Source organism: Rhinatrema bivittatum, chromosome 1, assembly GCF_901001135.1.
Source record: "Rhinatrema bivittatum chromosome 1, aRhiBiv1.1, whole genome shotgun sequence".
Classification (NCBI taxonomy): Eukaryota; Metazoa; Chordata; class Amphibia; order Gymnophiona; family Rhinatrematidae; genus Rhinatrema; species Rhinatrema bivittatum.
Genome location: NC_042615.1, coordinates 211,372,507 through 211,387,891, shown reverse-complemented (window position 1 = coordinate 211,387,891; position 15,385 = coordinate 211,372,507). Strand labels below are relative to the sequence as shown.

Below are 15,385 nucleotides of genomic sequence, written 5' to 3'. Positions count from 1 at the left end.
GCACATAGCAAATATGTACATAGTTCACCATTATGATTAATATGAATTAGAACATTATTTCTCGTGACTATGCTTTGCAGTGTTCATAGGGAATCCTCATACGGAGTGGAGCAGCAGCCTAGTGGTTAGAGCAGTGGGGCTATGAACCAGGGAAGGCAGGGTTCAAATACCACTGCCACTCTTGTGACCTTGCCTCAGGTACAAATTTAGATTGTGAGCCCTCTGTAAACAGGGAAATAATCTACAGCACCTGAATGTAATCCACTCTGAAGTGCCTGAAAGGTGGAATTGGAAAAAAAAAAGAGTCCCAAAGAGCAAAACAGATGATCAGAGGTATGGAACAATCTCCATATGCGAACAGACTTGAAAGCAGAGGGTTTCACCAGCTTGGAAATGTTTGGGTCACGCTGGTGATGGAAACAGCTGTTATTACTTCCCTGCAGTGCTAATCTGTGGATTTTAATTCTAGCAAATGGATCCATCCTGTGGTCAGAGTTTCATCTTTTCACTTGCATTCCTCCTGGAAATTCAGGCACCAGTTTGCTGTAAACCTCTTGAATTAGGAAAGGACAGAAAACTACTGCAAGGGCACTGTACATACCATCAAAATATAGACAGGTGGTGCTGCAGGATCTCAGTCTCCTTCTCATGACTGCCCATCCCCCACAAGAAAAAAAAACAAACAAACCCTATCACAAGGCTCACATTTCTCTCAAACATTCCTATTAATAATATTATAGTTTTTCCTTCTCTGTTTTCTTAATTACATAGGGTGTAACCTGCAGACTGGCTACATATCTGCAGTACGCATGGATACTTTTTTACCCCTGAGCTCTGCACATGCATTTTCATTTTGAAAACTGCCTAAGGAAAATTACTCACGCACATTTACATCTGCTATCTTTGTGAGGGTAATCTTCCAAACGCATGCGTGTAGTTCCCAACATCACCCCAGGAACACCTCCCTCTGCTGCATGCTTAAAGGCAAGACACATGCACTTTTACCTGCATTTACAGATCAGTTTTGATAACCTTCTAAGTGGGCTTACGCGCATAAGTGCGCTTTAAAAAGTTAGTGGGTACGCGCGAGTCCATGCACGGCACACATTTACGTCTGCATGGGAGCAGGTGTATGTCGTGCATTATCGCAATCTTCCAGATTTATTTCTAGTGCTTTTCTTAATACACGGGTTGTGCCAAATAGCTTCTTTCTTGAAGGCAAAATATCGAGGAGAACTTGGAAGTAAGTTTGACTCAGGCGAGTGTTGTCCCTTACACGAGTGGTGCCCAAATGATTCTAGGCTACATTTTCTTGGGCTCCGATGTCAGCTCTCAGTACTTAATCTTCTCTCCCCCCATACAGTGTACAGATGAATAGCCGCTTAGTACTAACACTTCTATTAGGTCTGCTGTTTTTGTTATTTCTCCATTACCATTATGTCTGGTTTTCTCCCGTCAAGCTTTTTGTTGGTTGGTCTTGGAATGAATAATTATGTTCTATGATTTATGCGAAGAATGTGCATAGGAAAGAATAACATTAAGTGTAAAGTAAAGTATGAGGGTGGAGCGTTGCTGGCCTCCCTCCCCCAATCCAAAAAGGGCAACCAGAACTGCATACAATGCTCATGATGTAGGAGCACCATGGCTCGATACAGAGGATGATATTTTCACTTGTATTCTCCTTTCCTTTTCAGATCACTCCTAATATTCTATTTGCTTTTTTGACTGATGCCGCACACGGAGCAGAGGATTTCAATCTATTGTCCACAAGGACTACGAGGTCCTTTTCCTGGGTAGCGACTTCCAGTACACAGCCCAGCATTGTTTACTTACAGCTGGGATTATTTTTCCCCCTGTGTGCATCAATTTGTACTTTTCTATATTAAATTTCATCTGACATTCATTTGCCCAGACTCTCCTAGTCTCACAAAGTCCTTCTGCACTTCCTCGCAATCTGCTGCTGTTTTAACAGCTTTGAATAATTTTGTGCCATCTGCAAAATTTGATCACATCGTCTGCTGCTCCCTCTTTCAGATCATTTATGAACATGTTAAACAGCACAGGTCCCAGTACTGATCCCCTTTGGTACTCCGCACGCGAGCTCTGTCCATTTGGAAAACTGACCATTTAGTCCTACCCTCTGTTTCCGGCCCTTTTACCAATTGCCAATCCACAAAAGATGACACTGGCTCCCCTTCCCATGACTTACTGTCACAGCTGCGAGCCCTTAGGCTGCGACACGGCCTAGCAAGGTGAACCCACTAGGCCCATGCTGACAACTGCCGGACACGCCCTTGCTGGGACGGGGCAGGGGCTTCACCTGTAACAGCCCATTCCCCATGGGTTGAGCCTTTGGGTCCCAGAGGCCAACAGAGTTTAGGAGAATTTATCTCAAGGAACGGTCAGAGAGAGTCTGGGTATAGAGAGTGATCAGGACCGGCGGCGGGCAGAGAATATATCCAGGTCCAGGCCAGGGGTCAGGGCAGGCGGCAAGCAGAGGGTAATCAGCATCCAAGCAAGGGTCAAAACCTGGAAGTCAGGCCAAGACAGACAGGACGGATAGACACGGGACACCGAGCAACAAGAAAGGGAGAGAACAGATAGGACAAGGTAACGAGAAATAGGGCAAGGCAGGGAAAGTACGAGGAACACAAAGCAAGGCAAGGGCATAATAACCATGCAAGATAAACAACGGGCACAGAGGCAGGAACAGCAAAGCGAGCCCGGGAAGAAGCAACACACACTGCTAGGCCGGAGGACCTGCTGCTGAGGTAATGATCCAGGGCTCCGGCTGGATTTAAATCACCCGGGAGGCCTGATCTCATCAGGGAGCACTGAGTCCTGGTTCCCGCCACAGGGCCTTTAAGAGCTGCGCAGCAGCGGACGCACCTTAGGCATCAACGCAGTGCGGCCAGAGGCAGATGTAATGGTGGCGTTTCTGCCACACACCCCGGACGGGTGGCATTGGGGCTGGCTAGCTGGCGGCGTCCAAATATCGAATTGCCTCTGTATCGAGCTATGGTGTTACTGCATCTTGAGCACTGTTTGCAGTTCTGGTCACCCTAGGGACAGAGGAACGATTTTTTGGATTGGGGGGGGGGGGGGGGGGGGGGGGAGGGGGAGGGAGGCCAACAATGCTCTACCCTCCACTTTCACTGCAATTTTCTTACTTTTCGTTTAATGTTATTTTTTCTTAGACACATTCTTCGCATAAATCATGGAACATAATTATTCATTCCAGGACCAACCAATAAAAAGCTTGATAGTAGAAAACCAGACATAATGGTCGCCATCCTACAACCGGCCAAACGTTACACTTTGTAATTTCCAGAGGAGTCTCTCATGGAGGACTTTATCAAATGCCTCTTGAAAATCCAAATAAAGGTTAGCCAGTTAATATACTGTATCTACATATTTATTTACACCTTCAAAAAAATTATACAAGATTGATAAAACCTTCCCATTGTTAAAAACAAGTTCACTCTTCTCCATTAAACCACATCTATCTGTATGGCCGGTGATTTTGTTTTCAAGAATGGCTTCTATCATTTTGCTTGGCACCCCTGGAACTCTGTTTACAAATCAGCATCACATTTGCTATCTTCCAGTCTTCAGGAATCGTGGCTGTTTTAAATTATAAGTTACAGATTACTAGTAAGTTGGCGATTTCATGATTGAGTTCATTTAGAAATCTGGAGTGGATGCCATCTGGTCCTGGTGATTTGTTACTCTTTAGTTTGTTAATCTAATCCAATAAATCCTCCCATTGTCACAGATATTTGTTTTGTTGTTCAGAATCTCCACCATTAAAGAATATTTCGGATGTGGATATGTTTCCAACCCTCCTCGAAAAGACCAAACCAAAAAAATTCATTCAGTTTTTCTACTGTTACCTTGAGTTTTTCTGCTATTTCAAAAACAGCATTTCCAGAAATAAAGCACTCTTACCTGCAATAATGGCTTTGAAAATTATCTTCTGTATCTAATACTTTAGCAACACATGTACAGATTGTATTGCCAACAAAGTTTCTTTAAAGATTCCTGAATTCTCTTTAAGAATGAGAACAAAACAGAGTCTGTTGAACAGGCCCAGAGGCTGCAATGAAAAGTTTCGTGCCACCTTTCCGTGTACTTAATATACCTGGATTCCATCCATTTTTCTTATAAGTTTGATTTTTTGATAGTATTTTATTTCAAGGAAACCTATAGTATAAAATATAATATTGCACAGGACCCACAGCGGTCTGGTTGCATCTGATCGGCTGTAACTTCCTGATGGCCTTAAATTTAGTTTTAGAACATAAGAACTGCTATACAGGGTTAGATCGAAGGTTCATCAAGCTCACTATCCTGTTTTCAACAGTGGCCTGGTTTCTGACATAGATCATGAAAAGAAACCGTGTGAATGAAATAAAATTATATATCCTTCCACCTCCTCCTGCGCCTTGCAAGCCTTCTTTTAAAAATTAATCTATGTAACAGCAGAAAAGAATAGTTAAATGCTTTTAAAGGACTGGGGAACAAAGAATGACAAAAAAAAATGAAGGAGAGCAGGACTAAGGAGAAATGTGTAAATTATCTCAGGGATTGGTAACAATAGGGAGAAGAGTGAGGGTCCGTGGACTCCCAGGAATCAGCAAAACTGGGGAGAAAATGAGTGGGGGGGGGGGCTTCTGCTGCTACCTGTGATTAAGTTCAGCTGCTGCCACAGGCCAGGAGAGCGAGAATGGGGCCTATTCTGGCCCCAAAACCTTCGCCCCCACATTGCTGCAGACCAGACGGAGGAGGGGCAGAGAGAAGCTGCTCCCTCCAATTAGAAGTCTCGAAGCGCACTGCCACGGATTTAGCGGAGGTGGGGGAAGAGGAGGACCAGCTGCAGCCCTCGAGAATAATAAATCCCACTGCTGTGCTTTGTGAGGGTGCGGGTGCAAACATTACCCCTGTGTGGCATGTGGTGTTAGAGGTATTTATATGGGCGGCAAGTAGTCAGATGGTACTCACACAAGGGAGCCATTTAATGAGCACTACCTCTTTACAAGAAACATTAACCTTTTCTATCAAATAAAGATAGCAGGGATTAACAAATAAATAGCAAATTCATAAACTAAAGAGTAATTGTTATTTTTAAATGGCTTTTCTTTCTTATCCAGTATATAAATGCTTACAAAAAAAACTATAGGCGTATATATTTCTACTTATTAACTTATTTTATAGGTTGTTTCTTTAATACTTAACAGCAAAGCAGTTAAATCCTCATGAGACAAGCATCAAACTCGTCAATGGGTCTGGAACCCTTTTTGCAAGATTGCTACCGGTATCAGATAAGTGCTTGCTCAATTTATTGCCCTGCAATTCTTTGTTATTTAGTATCTTGTTTCAGCTTCTTAGCTTAAGAATTGTTACTTTGTGCTCTGCTTGTGTTTTTCAGCGTGGAATGAAACCCACTTGAAGAAGGTCCTCTCTCAAGCTAAGTCTAACATTCTTTTTCTCTTATTTATATGTATGTTATTCTCTTCTTTAACTTTACTTTGTTTCTCTTTTCTTCTCTTGCATCATTCTTTTTGTGTACAAACTCGGGCCTGTAGGTCGATACATACATCTGTTTTTCTTTACCTTGTATTATTTTTCTCTCACTGTCTGTTGCTGGAGCTCAGGTTATTGCTGTCTTCTTCTTTCTTTCTTGTTCTTGTACTCTTCTTTATCTACTAACCTATTCTTTAAAAGCTAAATAAGAAAAACTAACTCCCTTTTACCACTCCTCGTTCTTCCACATATTTATATCTGTAGAGTTCCCTTCAACATTTTAATGTTACTGTAAAAATTCTAACTTTAAAAATTAAAGAATAATTCATTAACCCTATTTCTTGTTTGAGAAACACTCAGTCTCTCTCTCTCTCTCTCTCCATTCTTTCGCAGCAGTGTTCAACTACGTGGGATGATGATTTTTCTTTCCTTCAATAATGAACTGTATCTTTAGTCTCTGGTCACAAAAACTTGAGAGGAAATATAATCTTACTGTTTTCTCTCTCTTTCTCTGTAAGTACACTCTCACTATATATCCCGGCTCTACATGTTCTGGTGGGTTCTTGTTCTCAGTCAGAGACTATCTTAACGAAGCGGTTCGCTTTCCTTTTTAGAACTTTTCAGTGATGTAAACTTGGCTCCAACCGCTGGGGTAGATTTTATAAATGTATGCGCGGGCGTACTTTTGTTCGTGCACCAGGTGCAAACAAAAGTACGCTGGATTTTATAAGATACGCGCGTAGCCGTGCGTATCTTAGAAAATCCAGGGTCGGCGCGCAAGGAAGTGCACATTTGTGCAACCTGCGCGCGCTGCCTGTTCCCTCCGAGGCCACTCCAAAATCGGAGCGGCCTCAGAGGGAACTTTCCTTCCGCCTCCCCTCACCTTCCCCTCCCTTCCCCTACCTAACCCACCCCCCCGGCCCTATCTAAACCCCCCCCCCCTACCTTTGTTGGCAGATTTACGCCTGCGGAAAGCAGGCTTAAATCTGCGCGCGCCAGCAAGCTGCTGGCGCACCATCACCCGACCCGGGGGCTGGTCCGGAGGCCCGGGCCCGCCCCCGAAATGCTGCGTCACTCGCGGCCCACCCCCGACACGCCCCTCCATGCAAGCCCCAGGACTTACGCGCGTCCCGGGGCTTGCTCGGCCCACGCAGGGGGGTTTGGGGTAGGTTTTCGGGGGGTACGCACATACCCCTTTGAAAATCTACCCTATAGTGTGTACCTCAGTATTTTGTCATTCTATATGCAATACCGTATTGAGCAGTCACACGAAATATTGTATCCCATTATATATGTTGCTATCGCAGTGCATTCAATTAACTTTAAAAATTGTCCAGTCCTAAACCTTATCTTGACCAAGGAATCTCTACTAATAATGTTCACACTCACACTTTTCATTCTCATTCTATCATTCTCACTGTTCTTTCTCTTTTTAATATGCTTATGCAGGGCTGTTCAGCTTAGAGAAGAGATGGCTGAGGGGGGTGGATATGATAGAGGTCTACAAAATTATGAAAGGACTTTAATGGGTAAATGTGAAACGGTTATTTACTCTTTCGGATAATATAAGGGCTAGGGGGCACTCCATGAAGTTAGCAAGTAGCACACTGAAAACAAATTGGAGAAAATTCTTTTTCATTCAACACACAATTAAGCTCTGGAATTTGTTGCCAGAGGACATGGTTAAGGCCTTTAGTGTAGCTGGGTTTAAAAAAGGTTTGGATAAGTTGTAGAGAAGAGGTCCATAAACTGCTAATAATCAATGTTGCCAACATTAATAGCATGAGATCTGTTTAATGTTTGAGAACTTGTCAGGTACTTATGACTTGGATTGGCCACTGTTGAAGACAGAATGCTGGGCTTGATTGACCCTTGGTCTGACCCAGTATGGCATGTTCTTATGTTCTTATGAAATCACGTTCATAGAAACATAGAAATGATGGCAGAAAAGGACCAATTGTCATCCATTCTGCTCAGCAAGCTTCCCATGGTAATATCTGCTGTGCCATGCAGTTAACCCCCATGTATCAGTCGGTGCTGCTTGACATGCTTTGCTTATGGCTTTGGCCATAGAAGCAGTCCTGTGATATTTTTCTTAATATCTGTGCATCAGTACCCCAGGCTGTAAAAAATTCATGGCTCGTGTTGTTTGTCTCTGAATCCAAATTCCTCTTTCCCTCTACGACCATGCAAAGCACGTCAAGCAGCACCGACTGATACATGGAGATAACCTGCATGGTGCGGCATATACTACCATAGGAAGCTTGCTGGGCAGACTGGATGGACCTATTGGTCCTTTTCTGCTGTCATTTCTATGTTTAGTATCATCTACAAATAAACATAATTTACTTTCTATCCCTTCTGCAGTGTCATTCACAAAGATAATGAACAGAACCATTTCCAACACTGATCCCTGTGGCACTCTGCTTAACAAGGCTCTCTCTTAAGAGTAGGTTCCATTTACCATTACACGCTGTCTCCTATCAGTCAGCCAGTTTGTAATCCACTGTAATGTAATCCTCCACCTTGGCACTCACTCCCAAGCTTCTCATTTTATTCACAAGCCTCCTATGCGGGACCGACTATGGAGGGCAGGGGAGGCTGCCCGATTATGCCTGGAAAAGGCCCAGGCTATCCAAACCCAGCAATACAACCAGTCCGCTGTTCATCGGGTCTTCCAGCCGGGAGACCGCGTACTAGTGTTACTACCGACTTCAGAAAGTAAATTGCTGTCCCGTTGGCAAGGTCTGTATGAGGTACTGGAGAAAATTCCAGTTCCTGCATCCATGAATCCAACTCCAGGCCCAGTTCCTGCATCCATGAGTCCACTTCAGCTCTCAATACAGCTCCAGTGCCTGTTTCTGCATCAGTGAATTTCAGCTCTCTATATAGTTCTAGTTCTTGCTCCAGTTGCCCTCGAGAATGCAACTTCTCCTGACCTCGCATCAGCTCCAGACCCCAAGGCCAGGCCTTGATTCCAGCCTGGCAAAATCTGACCCCATGTCTGTTCTGGTCTATTCCTCTCTGTGATGCCCTTGGAGCATTTTAAGACAGGAGAAGGTCGGAGAACAGACCAGGCTGGAGTCTGTTCTGCTTTTCAACAATTTAATTACAAAAAGTTCAGCAAGACAGAATCAAAATGGCTGCTTACCTCAGCAGATTGACAATGCAAGAACAGTTTTTCCAAAAGAGCACCGCACTCTATTACAGCTTCCTTCTCTCTGGGGCCTTTCTAACTCTCTCAGGGCCTCACCTTTGTATCCCTTACTTCAGGGAAACGCCCCCACCCGAGGATCCCTTTCCTGTCTGTCTTAAGGTGGACCGGGCCAGATAGCTGGAGGTGGTCCGTTAAGGCAGTCTGAGGCTTTCTATCATATACTCTATCACATTCCCTCCCCCTCAGCTCAATCTTCCTTAGTTGAGCGCCTGCCTGTACAAGGGAGACTTCCCTAGAAAGGAAGTCTGCATTTATATTTGCCTTCCCTGCTCTGTGTTGAACTTTAAGGTCAAATGGTTGGAGTGCAAGAAACCACCTCATTACTCGTCCATTGGACTCCTTATTCTGAGAGATCCAGACAAGGGGTTGGTGATCTGTTACCAGCGTGAATTGGCGGCCCAGTAGATAATAACTAAAAGCCTCCAAGGCCCATTTGACAGCTAAAGCCTCTTTTTCTATCGTTGAATAGCGTCTCTCTCAAGGTAGTAGCTTCCTGCTAATGAAGGCTACTGGATGTTCTTCGTCTTCTTTCTCTTGTGTGAGGTCGGCTTCTAGCCCCACCTCTGATGCGTCTGTCTGTACTATAAAGGGCTTAGTAAAGTCCGGACTTAGCAGAACAGGTTCCAAGCATATGTCTTTCTTTAAACCCTGGAAGGCTTCCTCCGTCTCTGCAGACCATCTAACCTTCTCTGGGGCTTTCTTCTATAATGGGCATGTGAGGGGCTCTGATTTTTCTGAAAAGTTTGGTACGAACTGCTGATTATGCCCGGGTTCCATCCCCGGCTTCTCCACCATTACTGAATATACTGATGGTATTTCTGCTAAAGAAAAAATACCAGCTAACACCAGACACATTGAAGGCCAGACTCTGCAGGAAAAAGTTATAAACAACTTTTGCATGACAAGAAGAATCAACAAAGACACAGGATGGAGCAGGAGAAAAATGTTGATGGGTACGAACCAGGCAATCTGCTTTAAGGAATGCAAGGGAGAGAGATAAGGGGGAGACAAAACAAACAAAGCAATAATATTTATGGTGTGAAACCTTGCAAGCAGAAAAAACCAGATGCTTTGCTGACTTGGCTAGTTTAAGATATTATTAAGCAGGAGGGCTCAAAGAAAAGGTTGTTGGGGGTTTTTCCCAAAGCCAGCGCTGTGCTAAACAATATAATGTAAGTATATTGTTTTAATTGTTTTTATTTTCTGTATGTATCGCTCTCTGTTTGTTTATACACAGTATATGATTTACATTAAAGAATAATAAGATAAAAAATTAGAATCAGAGTTGTTCTTTTAAACAATTTTAACTTTGCATTGGGTATTTTCAACAGAACTGTCGATAGTAACCGATGAGACCTAAAAAGGCTCTCACTTTACTCTTTGTCTGTGGAACTGGGACTCGGGTAATTGCTTCTATTTTCCGCGTCTGCAGGTGTACTTTTTCTCTCCCAAGGGAGTATCCCAGATATTGTACTTCTTGACCCCCTAATTTACATTTCTTGGGGTTGGCTTTCAGTCCAGCCTTTCATAGACTTGTAAGTACTGCCTGAAATTGACTTAAGTGTGTCTCCCTGACTCCACTGTAAATGACGATGTCGTCCAGATAGGCCACTGCATAACCTTGATGTGGGCGTAGCAAGCGGTCTACCAAGCGTTGGAAGGTAGTCGAAGCCCCATGAAGTCCGAACGGCAGGACTGTGAACTGGAAGTGTCCTTTCGGTGTTGAGAAAGTAGTCTTCTCCTCCGCAGTTGGTACCAGGGGAACTTGCCAGTATCCCTTTGTCAAATCAAGCATGGAGATGAACCGGGCAGTTCCCAAGCGTTCAATGAGTTCATTCACGTGGGGCACTGGGTATGCGTCCAGCTTTGAAGCCTCATTGACCTTCCGGAAGTCAATACAGAATCGGATACTACCATCCGGTTTAGGTTCCAGTACAATGGGCGAGGACCAATCGCTATTGGATTCCTCTATGACCCCAAGTCGAAGCATTTCTTTCACCTCAGCTTCTACAACCTGCCTTCTGGCTTCGGGAATCCGGTAGGGCCGTTGTTTAATTATTACTCCTGGGTTTGTAATAATGTTGTGACACTCTAAGTGAGTTCTCCCGGGCATAGTCGAGAAGACATCTTTATTCCAAGTCACCAGTTTATCTAGGTCCACTTTTTGCGTTGTGGAAAGTTGGTCCCCATATGGGATCATCTGGGGCCCGGAAGTTTGTGAAACGTCTGGACCAAAGTCTTCTTCTTGGAGCAGACTACAAGTTGAAGCAACCCATTTTTTTTTTATTAGATTCACGTGGAAGATCTGAGCCTTCTTCTGTTTGTCGGGTTGGGCCACTTTATAATCCACCGGGCCCATCTTCTCCAGTACCTCATACAGACCTTGCCAACGGGACAACAATTTACTTTCTGAAGTTGGTAGTAACACTAGTATGCGGTCTCCCGGCTGGAAGACCCGATGAACAGCAGACTGGTTGTATTGCTGGGCTTGGGTAGCCTGGGCCTTTTCCAGGCATAATTGGGCAGCCTCCCCTGCCCTCCAGAGTCGGTCCTGCATCTGGATCACATAGTCGGCCAAATTCCATCCAGATTTGGGTTCCTCCTCCCAGGTCTCTCGTACTACATCCAGGATTCCCCGTGGTCTTCTTCCATACAATAATTAGAATGGGGTAAACCCGATCAAACTTTGAGGGACTTCTCGAATGGCGAATAATATATATGGCAAGAGTAAGTCCCAATTCTTGCCATCTTCCGTGAACTTCCTCAATATTTGCTTGAGAGTTTTTTCAAAACGCTCCACGAGCCCATCAGTTTGTGGATGGTAAACTGATGTCCACAGGGTTTTTACCTGCAATAATGTGCAAACTTGCTTCATCACTTTAGAGACAAACGGGATCCCTTGGTCGGTTAATAACTCTTTGGGTAACCCGACCCGGGAAATCACCTCCACCAAGGCCATGGCTAATGTTTGAGTCTTCATATTTCATAGGGGAATAGCTTCGGGATACCTGGTTGCATAGTCGAGAATGACCAAGATATATTTGTTTCCGCGGCTAGACCTCTCTAAGGGCTTACCAAGTCCACAGTGACCCTCTCAAAGGTGTCTCTATAATTGGCATGGGCTTTAGGGGAGCTATGTGCGTTGCTGCCGGTCTGATCAGCTGACAGGTAGGGCAGGACTGACAGTAGTCCTGAACGTGTCGATACAAGCCAGGCCAATAGAACTGGGCTAAAATCTTTTCTCATGTTTTCTCTTCCCCTAGGTGGCCCCCCAAAAGATGACTATAGGTGAGCCGCAACACTTGCTGACAATACTGCTGGGGAACCAAAAGCTGCTCAACCATTTCGCCCTCCAGATTCCCCTTTGCTAGTCTGTATACTAGATTTTTCTTGAGTACAAAAAATGGGGGGGCTGGCTTTTGACCCTCCACCCCAGAGACTAATTCCCCATCTATCATCTGTATATTCTCACGGGCCCCTTTTAGTGTCCCATCTTCTTGTTGGGCTCGCCTAAAATTCCCGGGGTTTCCCTCGCCTATCCAGTCTGAGGGAACTTCTATGGGTTGGGGCGCCCCCTCTAACTCCACGACTGCCTCTAAATCTTGTGAATAATTATGCTTTTCTATTCTAAGTTGTCTACAAGGCTCGGGTGTCTTAGGATTATTAATATACAAGTCCATGTCTTCTAACGGAAAGACCACCGGAAATGAGGTCTCTTCCTCGCTGAAGTCTCATGAGCCGGGCCCAAAGAGTCCCAAAAGTCTGGATAATCTCGTCCCAGAGTAATCTGGTCATGTATTGTCTCTGGTCTCCATGTATACAAGCGAGGGTCACTGTTCATAATCAATCTGTGTTCTTTTGATTAGTTCCCTCCGAATGAGAGTTTTTGCACTTCCCGAGTCTACTAAGGCTTGGGTCGGGTCACCATCTAGCTCCACCGGAACCATGAAGGTTGAAAACCTCCAGCGGGGAATGTCCACAAATGAGCAGGAGTGAGGGGCCACCAAATTGACATCCATCAATTCATCCTCTACTCAATAGCAGTCACAAGCAAAGTGCCCCCACTCTCCACAGTTGAAGCAGGTCCCTTTGGGCATCACTGCTTCTGGATGTTTACTCTTTCCATCCTCAGGCCCTTCTAATGCATTATTGGGGTCTCGTGAGATAGGGAGACTCTCCACTTCTTGGCTGATATAGAGGCTTAGGGTTCTGCCCCTCGATTCTCTCCTTCCTTTTTCCAAGCCCTTTACTCGGGAATTCTTCTCTGCTGGAGTAGGCCCACGGCCTGTGTCTGCAGCATCCAAATAACGCTCTACTAGAGAAACCACATCCTTCAGGGTAACCGCTGTCTGTATCCGTACCCATTCACGCACTTGGGAGGGGAGAACATCCACAAACTGTTCTGCCACGACAGCCTCTGCAACTTCCACTCCCCTTTTATTATCAGGTTCTAGCCACCGCCAGCACTGGTCCTTTAAATTCTGAACCAGAACCCGGGGTCTCTCTCCTGGTGTAAAGGTTAATCCCCGGAAACATTTCTGATAGGACTCTTTAAACAGTCCCGGTCTATCAAGTATGGCAGCCTTGACCTCCTGATAGTCTTGGGCTTGCTGGTTGTTAAGGGCCCGGTATGCGGCCTGGGCCTCACCGGTTAAATGTGGGGCCACTCTCATGGCCCACCGGGACCTATGCCAGCATCCTGTTTCCAAAAGTGGCCAATCCAGGCTACAAGAACCTGGCAAGTACCCAAACACTAAGAAAATCCCATGCTACTGATGCCAGTAATAGCAGTGACTATCTTCTAAGTCAACTTGATTAAAAGCAGTTAATGGACTTCTCCTCCAAGAACTTTTCCAAACCTTTTTTGAACCCAGCTACACTAACTGCACTAACCACATCCCCTAGTAACAAATTCCAGAGCTTACTTGTGCACTGAGTGAAAAAGAACTTTCTCCGATTAGTTTTAAATGTGCTACTTGCTAACTTCATGGAACACCCCCTAGTCCTTCTATTATCCGAAAGAATAAATAACTGATTCACATTTATCCGTTCTAGACCTCTCATGATTTTAAACTCCTCTATCATATCCCCCCTCAGCCGTCTCTTCTCCAAGCTGAAAAGTTCTAACCTCTTTATTCTTTCCTCATAGGGGAGCTGTTCCATGCCCCTTATCATTTTGGTCGCCCTGCTCTGTACCTTCTCCAGTGCAACTATATCTTTTTTTTTGAGATGCGGCGACCAGAATTGTACACAGTATTCAAGGTGCGGTCTCACCATGGAACGATACAGAGGCATTATGACATTTTCCATTTTGTTCACCATTCCCTTCCTAATAATTCCTAACATTCCTCTGTGCTTGTCGCTGACCACAAGAGGCTATTTATTATTGTCAAGCATTTTTACACTTAAATAAAAAAAGGAATAAACTTCTATTAGTTCCCAGGAAACTAAAGTAAATTAAAAACAAAAAACTCATCTTTCTGATTGACCTCCCCCCTCCCCCAAAGGATGTAGCCATGACTTCTACTTTTTCCAGTGGTTTGTAATCAACAGTGAATGCTCAAGAACCACAGAACAGTCGGCCCACACAGAAGGCAAGACTGGAATGAGGAATTAAATGAAATTTTGCTAAAAGCACAAATGATTTAAAATATCCAGCATCAGGACTATTAGGTGTTTATAATGATCTGGCTGTGAATTCAGCTGTGCTGGTTTAATTCCTTCAAATTTACGTGCAGATATACACCATCCGAGAAGCAACCTTCACACTCAGACATCTTTCCATCATAAATGGAGAAAGGGAGCCAGACAGGCAGCTAGCAAAGAGATTCTCACTCTACAGTATTATAAATACCTGTGGAGTATGGAAGAAAGTCTTGGTTGTTTCTAACATCCCATACAAGGCTTCTGTTATAAATCGCCCGGAAATAATCTCCCACCGTAGCGTACTGCACCGTGATGCCAAACTCGTCAGCACGACTATTAATATAATCCAGCAACGGGTCCATATTACTGAACTGCATGGACGAGTTAAAGAACTGCTTATCACAGCCCTGCAATTAAACAGCAGAAAAGAAAAGAAGAGAAATACAAATATGTGAGCAATTTAGTAAAAAAAAAAACAAAAACTTTACTAAAAGTTTAGAAACATTGAGAACACAGCGGTCCATATTCAGAAGCATTTATATGGATAACTCTCCTGCAGTAGATTTAAAGGGCCATGCAGTCCAACATGGCACCCCCTCCTAAGAGAATAGAAACAGTCAACCGGGGGGGGGGGTGTCTTATTAAACACCTCCCCGGCCACATCCCTCCTGATTTACTCATTCACCCATTCCAAATAGTGACCCCTGATCCCTCCCTTCCATATAAAAAGTAGGCCAGTAGGGCCTCCCCCTCAACCCCCCCCCCTCAATTGTCCACAAAAATCATTGGTGGCTGAATGGACTTCTTGATGGATTCCAAAACGCCTGATGGAGATGGAACAGTCAACCACCAATCATCAGAGTATAGTAATATGCAGACCCTGCTGAAACAGTTGTGCCACTACTACTGCAAGGCATTTCGCGAACACCCTGGGGTTACCAAGAGGCCAAAAGGGAACACCTTGTACTGGTAACACACATTCTTCACCACGATTCTGAT

General features: G+C 44.5%; 1 protein-coding gene across 2 annotated transcripts in view; it reads right to left on the bottom strand.

Moving 5' to 3' along the window:
• MAN2B2 (mannosidase alpha class 2B member 2) overlaps nt 1-15,385 on the bottom strand; it is a 143,338-nt gene that overhangs the window by 90,823 nt on the left and 37,130 nt on the right. For both annotated transcript variants that reach the window (XM_029591516.1, XM_029591527.1), the window contains exon 7: nt 14,595-14,793. In XM_029591516.1, the coding sequence (XP_029447376.1) occupies nt 14,595-14,793 (199 nt within the window). The remainder of the gene's footprint in view (nt 1-14,594; nt 14,794-15,385) is intronic.